This window comes from Astyanax mexicanus, chromosome 3 (assembly GCF_023375975.1).
Source record: "Astyanax mexicanus isolate ESR-SI-001 chromosome 3, AstMex3_surface, whole genome shotgun sequence".
Lineage (NCBI taxonomy): Eukaryota > Metazoa > Chordata > Actinopteri > Characiformes > Acestrorhamphidae > Astyanax > Astyanax mexicanus.
Window position 1 is genome coordinate 28,409,329 of NC_064410.1, and position 13,634 is coordinate 28,422,962.

Below are 13,634 nucleotides of genomic sequence, written 5' to 3' on the forward strand. Positions count from 1 at the left end.
ATCAAAAACTTTTGGACAAAAAATTTTAGTCCAATCCAAGAATATCCACCCTACACTCTCTTACAATCCAGACATCAATAATCTCTGGACGCTTTCTACATCCCTACTTTCTACGTTAGTCTACGAGCTCTACAAACAGTTGGCTTCCCATAATGTGCTCATCTGCAATCCCCCACTTCTCTGACTCTACCCTCCTCTGTAAATCTCGGCAGGCTCACGGCATCTGCCAGTGCAATGTATGCAAATCACGACTCAATCGCTTCCTTTATCGCTCAGGAACGACAGGCGGACATTCTCCCACTCCACTTCCCCCTCATAGCGATTACATTTGCTCAAATCCAATTTGAGGGAAAGAGCAAAAGCCCTCCTGGTCTTCATTGCCTGCTCCTAACCTACTGGAACACAATGTAGCCGGAAGCTGAGGGCAGCGGCCTCTGGCTGAGGGAGCGCAGTCCTATTACAGGAATACTCCAGAATACTACAGAACATCCACTGCCTTAAAGCAAATTTATAATGGAAGCCAATGGCAAGTTGGCTGATGCTTCAGTGGTGGCTTACTGGCTTCTACTGTAAGTGTGCTTTAACTTGATGCATTTCCTACTCTACTCCACTCTTCATACACAAAAAAAACTTCTATGTTACAAATTATGCTGGTTAAATAGCAGGTTCCATGAGTGTTACAAATCCAAGGATACTTTTTAAGTAGAATATTGAAATGAACAACTCTTGTAATTAAACGTACCCCAACAGTGATGTGGCTAAACGTGAATATCATGTTTAAAAAAAAAAAAAAAAAAAAAAAAATATATATATATATATATATATATATATATATATATATATATATATATATATATATATATATATAAGAATATATATATATATATATATATATATATATATATATATATATATATATATATATATATAAGAATTTAAACCCTAACTCCAGGCCCTACACCCCTTCTTCTTTCAAGACCCTCCCTCAACATTGGTGTGGCAGAGAACACCACAAGCCTAAAAGGTCTCCGTCATATTCCTTCAACCCATGGTATGATGGGAATAAAAAAAAAAAAAAAAAAGAGCTGATTTGAGACAGGCCATAAGGGAGGGAGGGCTTTAAGTGGGGGACGCGGTTTGAAGGTTTTTCGCATTTGCAGGTTGCTCGTTATCGAGCGGATCGAGCAGATGGCCGAGCAAGTTAGCTAATCAACAACTTCAGAGAGAGTGCCACGATCGCGGATGCCTTCTCAAGGATTACGCTCCTCCTACATCCCTAATTAAGGTCTGGTTGGTTGGCAAAGACCTCCACAGCACTACAGCACCCCTGCCCCCCTTTCCAAGAGTATGTCTTATTTGCTCCCATTCAGCTCTAACCTAAAGCATTAAAGTTAATGCTCCAGAGCTGCACACTCAACTCAGTACACTGCAGCACTTTAAGGAGATTTCAGGTTTTACGGACTATACCGACCATTCCATCCTCGTCCAGCTTGTTGCGATTATGCTTTGACATAAATGTACAGTGGATTATGAGAAGCAACTCACCCCTGGCAATGTTTTCTGCTCATGCAATGCATTCTGGGCCTTCAAGGCAGACTCTCTGGCACAGTATGTAAGGAACGCGCATCCTGTTGGTGGAGAACAAAGCAGAAAACATGAGATATTTAATATGAGATATATTGTTTGCCTTTAAACTGCAGTTGGGTAAACTGTAAATTGTGCCGCCATCTACAAAAGAAATCTAGCTTTATTCTAGAAGTAGTTTGAAACTGCTGCTGCCAAACAATAAATAATTCTAGAACAACACTTAATATTCCACAGTTCAGAAGCCTCAAAGAACTTTCTACAAATCTGCTCTAGAGCCTGGCACAAAAGGTCACTCAACTCTGGTAACGTTGGCTGAAAACCATCCGCCGTGTGCGCCCATGTATTTATAAACTTATTAGATTTCACCACACAAATAGCTACGCCACGGAGAAGCCATCCCCTGCTAACGGCCTTCTCCCCGGCCTCTCCGCTCTCCCCTTGAGAGCGCCCGTTCAATAGTGTCGTGCCGCCCTTGTTTGATTTACCTTTGTGCATGCCCGTGTACTTGTCCTTGATGACTGTCAGTTCGTAGATCTTGCCGAACTGCTCGAAAATGGGCTTCAGGTCCTTCTCCTCCAGGTTCCTGGGGATCTGGCCGATGAAGAGCTTGATGGCGTCGGGCTCCTTCATTTGGACGGACTCGCGGCGCCCGCGGCGGCCGGTCAGAGGCGGAGGGGGAGACTGTCTCCGGAAGAGGGGCTTCCCTCAGCTGGAAGAGGAAGAAAAGAAACAAAACAATGAGAGGGGGGGGAGTGAGAGAGAGAGAGAGAGAGAGTCGAGAGAAGAGGGGAAGGGAAGACAGAGGGACTGAGCTGTGAGTTGAACAGCTGAGTGCTGGGATGCTGGAAACTGGAAGAATATGAGTATGAAATCATTATGATCATGATGAACATGTTAATAACAACAATATCAAGAGGAAGAAGAATAACAATAAAAAGAAGATAATCAAAAAATATATAATAATACAACAATGAAAACAAAACAACAATATTAAATATTACTAGTGTATTAAGATATTTAAAAAAATACACAAACACAATCTATTGAACAGATTTTTTTTTCTCCAATGTTTTGTATACATATATGTATCCACAGGCACACACATCCACAACCATAATACATAAACAACCAATCTGAGAAGACAAAAGCACAACTCATATGGAAAAATAAATTACCAAAACATTAAACAATTCAAATATCATCCCATTATATATGGTTTATTCGTCCCTCTGGTGAGCTCTGTATCTACACTGTATATTAAGCTGTGTAGTGAGGGTTGACCTGGCTGCTTCTTTGTTTAATCCCGTATAGATGCTCACAGCCGTATGTCACGCTCTTTGTCCCACAACCCCTCACAGCCTACGTGACTGAGAGCAACAAGATCCAGCTCTGCCGCTCAGCCTCAGACAGGAGAGCTTTAAACACACACACACACACACACACACAAAACGCACACATATATAACCTATATTCTTTCTATTAATCTATGTGTCTGTGCATCTCTTACATGATCCCGGCTCCTTGAAGATGACAAATGGTGAATCTCTGCTGCTCTTCTCGGTCTCTCTCTCCCTCTGTTTGTCTCTCTCTCCTTGTTAATCCTGAGGGGGTGGATGCTGGCTTGTTTTCTCGTAGCCTCTCTCCCTCTCTCTCTCTGTGTCGGTGTGGTTCGTCCTTTCCGCTGGCGATGCTGATATAATAAAAGAGCTCAGTGGAGACGCTGAGCGAGTGTGAAGGCAGTGTGTATCTGTGTGTATAAGAGAGAGAGAGATGGTGTCCTTTAGCTGCGTCTCGCTCGGTCGTGTCTTTCACGCTGTTTACCCCTGAACAGAGCGCTCCTGCTATAATGTCGACCGCCGGCTTTCTAACGCGCCTCCACTGACAGGAAGAGGAAAAAAAAGGAAAATGCTCGTCCAGCTGGTCTCGGGCTATATGAGCGGTCTGGACACTCTCTCCGTGTAGGTACCCCAGTGCTTTGACGTCGTAAGCCGGTGTCTCCCCCCGTCCAGCCCCTACCCTCCCGTAGGGGGGTGGAAAAGCAAAGACTCAGCTTAAGGGAGCGTCAACATTTTACCGCACACGTATCAAACGCAGGCAGCTTATAATTAAAATAATTAAAATATGGGAGTAATACAACTTACACAACTACAAATACATTTGTCCCAGTTTCAAAATTAAATTTTTGAGAAAATGAAAATAAAACGAACAGACAACATTAAAAAACTAACATTAAACATTAAGTTTGTACATATTGACATATAAAGTCTGCAGAGGGTTATATCTCATCAAGATTTGTTCTTCTGTCAGAAACCTGTATATAACTTTTTTATGTAGAAGTTAATTTTTTCTTAAATTAATTAAAGGGAGATTATATTGGCACAGTGTTTAATATAAAACATCATGTAAGATTGAAGAGGTCTGCTTACTATTCATAAAAAAAAAAATTGAATTTAAATGTAAAGGAAACAAAAGCTTGTACTAAAAATTGTAACATACCCTAAGCTGGTCAAGAGATAGTTAACGAGCTACCAGCATGGGGTACGTTTTTCTGGATGACCAGCTTAAGTCTTGGGCTGAGTTTTTTAGCAGGGATAAAATCTATATACACACAAAGAGACACAAGTAGTGCAACCTTAGAATAATAAAAAAAAAAGATATTTATTTGTGTTTAAACTGCCATTGCCATATGTGAGAAACGGAAAGCTAGCCATATTCATCAGCTGTTTGAAACTGCAGCCGAATAACTGGAAATAAACCATTAACAACTATTTATTTTTCACAGTGATAAAACCCTAAATATTTTTTTATTAATCTGCTCTAGCGCTTTTCACACCAATGTTAATATTTCTACTGACAATTAAGATTAGTTTAATCTGCATATAGAGGCAGGCAATACTAAAAACATATATTTTAAGGTCATTTTGGACAAATTCTATTAGTCCATTCATCAAGAAATTTTAAAACTGTGTAAGAGACAGTTGGTTTATTAAAATTATTTAGAAATCTAAAAATCAACAAAAGTGGAGATACTTGGTTTTCATTGGACAGCGAAGATATATAATATATATTTATATTTGCACCTGACATGCCTACACTATGCACAACCTAGTGTACATTTAATATGTGTTATGTGTTTATGTTTTAATAATGAATCAAAATTGCCTATGAAAAACGAATGCACCCGTTTTCTTATGAAATGCATATTTAAAATTATCTACACAGGTTATATCCATAGAAGCAGCTGATAAATGTAATATTAATATTATGAAAAAGGATATAAATTAATAATTATGTAAATAATTGTCAGCACTGGACTGTAAGTACTAGTTTTCATTGATAACTGACAAAGAAATATTAAGTCATACTAAAATTAATTTGCCTTTATTTATACTCAAAATATTACCAAATTTCAAATCAGTGCATAACAAATAAAACTGTACCGTGATAAAGCCAGAGATTCATCAATCAACTACAAACTGAATCAATAAGTAGGAGAAACATAAATCAGGGTCTCTTTACGGTCCCTCCTTATGTTCGTTATTTACTAAGAAAGTAATTTACAGACGGTGCCTGACATGCGGGATGCTAATCCGCCTTTTGTTCTCTCAGGCTCTGACCGCGGTGCTGAAACCGTCCACAGCGAGGAGGCTTTCGGTGGCAAGCTCATCCGAGCAGCTTTATCACCACCCAGTCAAACAACTGCACCGGCTTTACAGCTTAAAGCGCCCACGGTAGAGAGAAAAAGAGAAAAAAAAAACACGAGATAGTGCTGAAAAACAGCCTCTCAGACAGTAGCTGAGGAGCTGAGAGAGAGAGTAAACAGCGCGCGCCTTGTGTAGCCGGTTACAGTCAGTCAGACTACTCATTAGCTAACTATTAGCATGGAGAAGCCAACCGTGCTCCTGTTTGGGGGGTTTTAAGCGTGTGACTGGGAATTTGCTTTAATTTGCGCGGCTTGGCAACCATCTGCTGCCCCCCTAAATCCCAGATCCCGTCTCTGTCCATATCTCAAAGTCCACACAAAGGCTTAGTGGTGTTTCACCTTTCGACCCCAATTTAAAGCCACGGAGCGCGTGGAGGAATGGACATCCAGTCGAGATGTAAACATAAAACACAACGAAGAAACAATAAAATCTAGTGTTGTCTATAGGAGAGACTTGGCGAGATTAAAAAATGCAACGAGCGCAGCGACATCTGCCGGTGATGAGAGTAATGAGCAGCAAAATCACTATTGGATGGAAATATTATTGGGGTCTTTATTTACACAGCAGGTACCAAGTTACTGACGTAGGCTAACTACATGACACAAACCAATCATCATATAGAACAAGACTTAAACACTCATGGGAGATTTAAAAAAACGTGGAATATATGCCTATTTATACAGTATCTTTATGTGTCTAAAAGATGAGGCACTGGCCTCTGAATTCAGGGATTGTGGGTTCAAGTCCCATCTGGGGTGATACGCCAGGGTGACACAGCGAAGCATAGGTTGGTAGACTAAATCCATCCTGTTCTAGATTTTGTATTTCTTAGCGCACCCAGTTATAGATGACAAGGTTACTTATTCAATATCCTTTGTTGTAATATCAAGGCCCTTAAGCATTACAGCTGAAAAACAGCTAACATTTTAACTGTTAATCTAATCAGTACATGTGTTTTTACCTATTTCTTTTAAGTCTACCAATCCTAATGCTCACAAAACCCAAACCATGTACATTCTTTCATCTATTCACTTATCTTTTATCCGCTTCTTGCTTGCACTGAATGCTGAAGGCAGCAATACCCCCTGGCCACGACCAATCCATCACAGATTTCCACACACCCATTCACTCTCACACTTACTCTCTCTCACACACACCAGGGGGCAATTTAACATGGCCAATCCTCCTACTAGCAGGTGTTTTTAGGTTTTTAGGTTTTCAGGAGGTACTCAGAGTATCACAAGGAAACAGGGAAAATACAGAGCAAAACAAAAACAATTTTATAGGTCTCTACTGTATATTTTACCTAAATATGTAATCTACTGTCTACAATATTTATATGCAATAATATTTATATTTTATTTATGATCTCAAAAATTTAGTAGAAAGCCTTCCATGAACAGTTAAGACAATAACTCCGACAAAAGGATAAACTCTTTTTAATGCCCTTGATTTATAAGATTAATAAAAATAAATAAGCAGGTGTCCCAACACATTGGTCCTTACAGTGTAGAAAGTACTATTCAGCAAACATTTACAACAGTTTCATTGTAACATCTGAGAAAGTGAACCAAAATTACACAATTTTTGCAACATTTCCCCTTTCATATTTTTCCATAAGTGCTCAGCAAAAAGCAACACATTCATTCCGTTAAAATCTGATCCTCACATAACACAGAGCAAGCCTGGGGTGTGCTACTGTAAAACCTACACTGAGGCTTCATAAACTAAAATAAATAAACACACACACACAAACAAACCCAAGCTTATCAGATCTCATCTCATTAAAGAAACAGCGGTGAACCATTTCTATTCAAAACATCAAAACTATATCTAAACACACAAATCCAGAATCTGAATTCGACTGAATGAACGAATGCATGTATAAATCTGATTTAGGTGTTTTGTGTGCTGTCTAAATGCAGCCTCATGGACACTGTGGTGCTCTGTAGATCTGTGCCAGTAGGGAGCACCAAAGCTCCAGCCTCATAAGTATTGCTGGCATGTTGCTAGAACTGGCCTACACTGAGAACGTCTTTGAAACAACCTGTATTATGATTACCCCTTTCTCTCTCTCTCTCTCTCTCTCTCTCTAAAACAAAGGGATTAGTCTGCCTTTGTCAGTTTAAGTTTAATACATTAATTGAATTAGAGAATACTCACAAACACACACTATTTCACTTAAAAAAATATATAAAAATAAAATCTGTATCACCACAGAATTCACTCTGTCTGTCTCAGGACTACATGTATGTGTGTACTGGTTGCATCAGGTTTAGTTACCTTGACTCTCCAAGTAGGTGAAACACACTGGCAGTAGGTGTCCCCTAAGCTCTCTCTCTGTTGTTGGGCAGAAGAAATCCGTCCGAACGAAGGAACGCCTCACAACTGGCACAACTGGAAATGAGGGAGAAAGAACAGATTGATAAAGTTGAAGAGGATGAAAAGAACAGAAAAGAACGGGAAAACAAAAATGAAGTGAATAGAGAGAAGAATTGGAATTGTAAACAGTAGTAAACAATCAATGCATCTGAATGAAAACTTACATTCTGGTGAATTCTGACTATAACCCAAGCTAAATATCTGCTTAAACCCCTTTAAATGTAACGTAAAACAATTACACCCACAATAGAGATCAATAAAGTCAACTCCATTATCTTATTAAATATATTATAATTATTATTATTATTTAAACACCATATGAGAATTACATTTAAACATTCATTCTCATTAAAAAACATTACTCAATTAACAGATTAGGGTTTGAGGTTTGAGTTAACATAAAAATAGCACTTTGTCTCATCCAACCTGTTTGTTTCAGCTCTGCATTACTATATTCTGTGCTTTTGATTAAAATAACACCAGTATAACAGCTTTTACCCAAGTTATTTTTGGTTAAAACTGTCTAACAGTGAATATGTGAGGTATAACTGCTCTGTAACAGATTTGGCTCCTTTTATTGTTTGCATTTTCTGCCGTTTGCACATCCCTCACGCCCAGTAACTGTTGTGACCCTGTAGGCGTGGCCTCTCAGCGCTCTCATAGAGCCGATTGGTCGCCGCGGTCCGCGCAGTGAAGCCAATCAGAGGCGACTTTAAGGAAAACAAGCGAGAGGCGGGAGAGCGCGAGACTGTGGAAGCTGGCGTTGCTAAGCAGCACCAGAGGCTGAAATCACGCGCTGAATAATGGCCTGCTGTAATCAGTGCTTTTAAGACGGTTCTGCTCAAAACAAGTTCAGTACATTTACTCACTATTCTTTATCTGAACCTGCCCTTGGGCACAGAGTGTCCCAAAACAAGGCCGACTATGTGGAAGGCCACAGACCCCAAGTTAGTAATTTTTAATTAACTTTCCAAACACTTTAAACCAAGCATAACTTTTCACTTTTTGTATTATAGTTACGATTTTACGTTTGTATCTGCCATGTCCAGGTAGACCTCAATATAGGCTTAATTAGTTGTTTGGACTTGGCTAAGTCAAGACTGGGTCTGAATACTGCATTTCCACAGTCAAAAGCTATGTGGTTAAGTGGTTTTAAGGTCAGCATCATACAGCATTTAATTGATAGGGCTCCTAAAGGACTTTTTTCCACATTTGTATGTATAAACCCAATAGAAACAAACAAATCTTTTCTTAAATAGTATTTTATGTTTTATTTGGGGAAGCTAAATTGTAACAGCCTAACTGGCTCTCACTACAAGTTGTTTGCATGATCCAAAACAGTAGTACACCAAGAGGGAGATTAAAATAACACAAGTGATTTCTGCTTAAAGAGTCAATAAACCCTAAACCAAATGTTTCCATTAATAGCTGAAATAGGTTCTTTTGATATAATGAAACACACGAGTCCTGCTTTAAGTTTTTATAAACCTTTCCAAACTTTTAAAAAACGCTTTTACTGTAGTACTAACCGCCTCTAAAGCGCACTCACATGTTCAACTGTGCTATAGACGAGGTTGATGAGTGTCCATGTACTCACAATATGTGGACACTCACAATATACAATCAATAATACTGCCAATCTGCTAGCGTCCAACCATCTGCATCTCACCACTATCAGAGGCATATTGCTGCTGCTGTAGCTCAGCCAATCAGCTCTCCCCCTGCCCCATCCCTAAACCCATACATCACCCAGTGCCCCTTTAACCATTTTATACTGTCTTCAAACTAAATTTTAAGAAATATCTGACTGATTGCTATAACCCTGCGTTCACACTGGAAAGCGACAAAGCGACAGGCGACCATTCATTTCCTATGGCAGGGCGCGATTTGTCGCCGCGACACGCGAGAGGCGACAAAGCGACAGAGCGACAAGCGACACGGAGATGAATTTTTCTCAACTCTATGCAAATGAGTTATGACGCGGTGAAGCGACATTCTAACCCGATTGGCTCCTAGCTTTTCTTTGGACCAATCACAAACAAGGCGGTTCGACGTCCTCTGAATTTCTAGTTTCTTTCCCGGTTCTTTCTGTTGAACGGGGTGGACCCACATCAGTCTGTGGGAACGGCTGCGTTTCCAGCGCAGTTAAATCACAGAAACGCACAAGAGTCTAGCAAGTTTGGGAGTTATAGCTGGAGAATAAAGTGGCCAAGTGATTCCTTTTTTGTGCCTTTTTTCTTGTCGGAGGCTGGACCATGATAAACGCGGGCGTTGAGCTTGACACGCCCACAAGCGACAAACGCTGGGTGACACAAGCGACTCGTCGCGTTCCAGTGTGAACGCAGGTTAAGATAGCAAACAAATGCCTCTGCTATTGATCCATCACAAAAATACTTAATTAGAAACAGTAGCTGCCTTCCAAAGCCTAGGCTGCAGTCTACATAGGACAGGTCCATGGTAGATCTGCTTTATGAAGAGTCATTCAGTAGACTACTGGTTGTACATAACAGAACAGTTTAACAAAGCCTTGGGATGTACCTAATGTTTCAGCACATCAGTGTTTTCACAGTCAGCAAAGTCAGTTCTGCTCTCACATTTTTCTAATTCTATCCACAACATGATTGGGAGAACTTTGCACTTTGCCTGTACTTCCCTATACTTAAATTCATTAAGCACTTAGAGGAAATTTGCATTCTTTCACATTTGAAATAAATGGTTAGCAATGCTCTATATGTGCCCTTCTGCCAAATATTTTGATGGTTTTAGGCCACATCAATTTCAGCACAACTGTAAATGTCTCATCCATCACAAATTTATCCGTAAGAACCTAAGTTCTTCTGCAAGCTCAGTAGCTTTTTTTAAACCACTACTGGGAATTCTGACTGCCTACATTTCTCTAGATGAGTATGTCTCACACCAAACTGCTCTGTATGACTTTGTTTGTCTTGAATAAATTATTTTAGAACAGTAAAAACTAAATGATTACAATATTGTGATCCCATACAGAACCTGTGCTTACAGGTCCAAATTCTACAGCTGGGCCTGCAGATCCTACACACTCATGGGCTGCTGAAGCTGGCATCCCAGCTTGTCTCTAAAAAAAGCTTGATTGGCAATAAATCTGGTGACTAGGCAGGCCATAGAAGTGTTGCAATCTGGCAGAGACATTCCTGGAAAACATGCAGTGATCCACTGAGGCTAGTCTCTAGTAGTTAACAATCTCTCACCAAGAGGTACACTTCCCAAAAGTATAGCTTTTTAAAGACTTTTTATATGGCAGCAGGGAAAGTATTTATGCTCTCTTGTGATAGGACCCAGTGTCTAATCAGATCACTCCTGTAACCATGACTTATCTGCCTAAGATAATAAGTGTATATAAGTGTATGCCAAGTTTTTCAACAGTCTGGCATGCATTCTTTTTTGTCAAAAAGCATTTAATCTACACAATCTGGTGTCACACATGTCTGAAATATTTTAGAAATAATTGTATTCACTATAGTCATATTTTTTACCCTCAGATGTCAGTATAATTGAATTAAAACTAAACTGCTAGCCATTCTATGTTGGAGCTGCTGGACAATAAAGGCTACAAAGATTTTTTGCATGGGAAAGGACACTACGAAAATCCACTTACTGAGCAATTTATTAGTTTACACATACATTTATTATTTCATTTGCTAATTGTGATTCTTAGTTTCTAATAGAGGCACATATATGATTAAGTCAGAACTTACAGTTTGAATCTATGGATCAAACCTGCCTTGTGTTAACAGTATGTGACACAGTATGTTTGGGACAGTTACTACCAATAAGTCATTGCTCAAATACAACAGACTTTTTAAGTATCACTGCTGAGTATTTGCATCCTTTCATGGCCAAAATTGACCAATCTTCTAAGACAAGGCAAAATTCTCTAAATTCAGAGTTCATCAGTTGCCCTTCTTCAGTCACTGGATCTAAATCCAATTGAAAACGTTTGGGATTTGGTAAAAGAAGAGGTTTGAAGCAGCTACTAAAAATATCAACATTTTTAGTCATTCAACATGACTCTCAAAGGATTTTTTTTCCACCACCTTGAGAAATTTTTACCACAAAGAACTGAGACTGAAAGCAAAGAGAGTGTGTCCAATATTAAGTGTTCCTAATAAAGTGCCATAAAATAAATCAAAACCAAAATGACTTTTAGTCACTGTGTGCTGAGCATTTCATATTTATACCATATTTAAACAAATTATTTTAACGTCGCTTTCTCGAGGTCAGTAGTTATTTAAAAGTGAATCTTTAAAGGGCACTGTGATTTTTTAAAACTGATTCATTTGAAAAGTCAGCTCAAAGGTCACCTTTAGTAAAAAAAGTATTAAGATTACGATAAAGTTTAAGAAATATTTTGTTTGACCTTTTCCCAATATTTTACCATTTAGCTAAAAACCACACTAGAAAAACAAAGTTTAGGAAGTAGCAGAACTACTTTGAAACTATTTTTTTTAATACACAAGGGTTTCCTATATGAAAACCATTAACTATTAACCATAATATTGAGCATTCAAATGATTCCTTATTTGTCCCTCCTTTTTCCCCTTTTTATATTTTTAAAGGTGTAGGTAGTAACTAAGTGCCTGTCAGACATGCCTGAAAGTAAAAACTCTCTAATATACAAAGGAAACGTACACACCAAACAGAAGCATTAAGCTTTAATTTACCAAGAGGAAACAAATCAGGAAAGTCCAGACCCTACCAAACACACAAGTGCATGTGATGGGCAAACATGATGCTAAGAAAACAGTGTATTACTGAGACACACACAAATGCACCCAATCCTACTACCTATTTATGGTATTCTAATCATAAATTAACTGTACTGCACACTGTAACTCTAGATTATATTTTTTCTTTTGCAATAAACAGTATTTATAGATAGTTAGTTAATAGAAAAAGGCACAAATACCCTACCCCCAACACATACAAACAACCCCTCCTTTTTTCAAGTGTTCCAGGCAACTGATCTTATGTTAATTCAATTCACCAGATCTTACCACACAAACTTTTTAAGTCAACTTGAAGCCCAAGAAAATACTTTACTGCTGCTAATTCTACTGAATGCTTTCGACCTTTTCAAGTGCAAGAACACCAGTAGCACATGCTAAAAATATGCTAAATAACAAATTTATGCTACAGGTTTTTTGTTGAGTATTAAACTCCTTATTTGTAGTTTAGACAAAATCAAAATGTTATCAGCAAACTACTTTGGCTTTATTACTACTCTTTGTAAGATGATGCTCAAGCCTGGCTAATGAGCAACAAGACCAAAATTATTTGGATAATTGAGTGCTCTAGTAATTACTTTAACTGAGGAAGTGTAAGTAATTGAGTAAGAATTTTAATTATTTAAAAAGTAAACATCAAGGTGAGTTGAAATGTCCATAATTTGAAGGGATTGCTAGTCTTTAAGTGCCATTTACTTCCCACAAACCCACAGACACTTTTAACTATTTTAATATAGCAAACAAGTAATAGTAAGAAACACCCAGTGTGAAATTTCTCTTAGTAATAGCAAGAAACACAAAATCTATTTAAATGCTTGCTCTCCTTTATGCAGCCTTATTATCCATGACAAGCAATCATACATGGAAAGTAAAATTTTAATCAGTGCTAAATGTTTGTTATTAAAAGTAATTTTCTATATATGTAATATATAACTCAACATACCTTTTTTAAGTGTGTTTAAATATTTGTAAATGTTTTAAAAATGTTGTTTTGAAATATGTTTTAATAATAGCTCTAGACAAAGTGATTTCATTCTGTGGTCTGCCATGTCTATAAAAGCTGTAAAATTGTTGCACCCTTGGTAAGCAAAAATGTTAAAAGTTTTATACATTTTGCCTGTTGTACATTTTTTCTATAATTGGATTTTTATAACTATGAGGACACTAATACGTTGAATTACATTTCCTTCAACGTGCT

General features: G+C 38.3%; 2 protein-coding genes across 4 annotated transcripts in view; both read right to left on the minus strand.

The window, feature by feature from the left end:
* Positions 1-3,578, minus strand: part of celf3a (cugbp, Elav-like family member 3a) — a 37,784-nt gene extending 34,206 nt beyond the window's left edge. Inside the window, exons 1-3 of one of the 2 annotated variants that reach the window (XR_002651679.2) lie at positions 3,095-3,578; positions 2,073-2,296; positions 1,546-1,628 (exon numbers count right to left, since the gene is read on the minus strand). Coding sequence is in view for 1 of the 2 variants with exons in the window: in XM_007230566.4 (XP_007230628.3) it covers positions 1,546-1,628; positions 2,073-2,217 (228 nt within the window). In the remaining variant the exon portion in view is untranslated. The remainder of the gene's footprint in view (positions 1-1,545; positions 1,629-2,072; positions 2,297-3,094) is intronic. The other variant, XM_007230566.4, reaches the window with a different exon arrangement.
* The window catches only part of rprd2a (regulation of nuclear pre-mRNA domain containing 2a), a 41,200-nt gene continuing 30,773 nt past the window's right edge, over positions 3,208-13,634 (minus strand). For both annotated transcript variants that reach the window (XR_007438449.1, XR_007438448.1), the window contains exons 11-12: positions 7,575-7,688; positions 3,208-3,334 (exon numbers count right to left, since the gene is read on the minus strand). The gene's annotated coding sequence lies outside the window, so the exon portion shown is untranslated. The remainder of the gene's footprint in view (positions 3,335-7,574; positions 7,689-13,634) is intronic.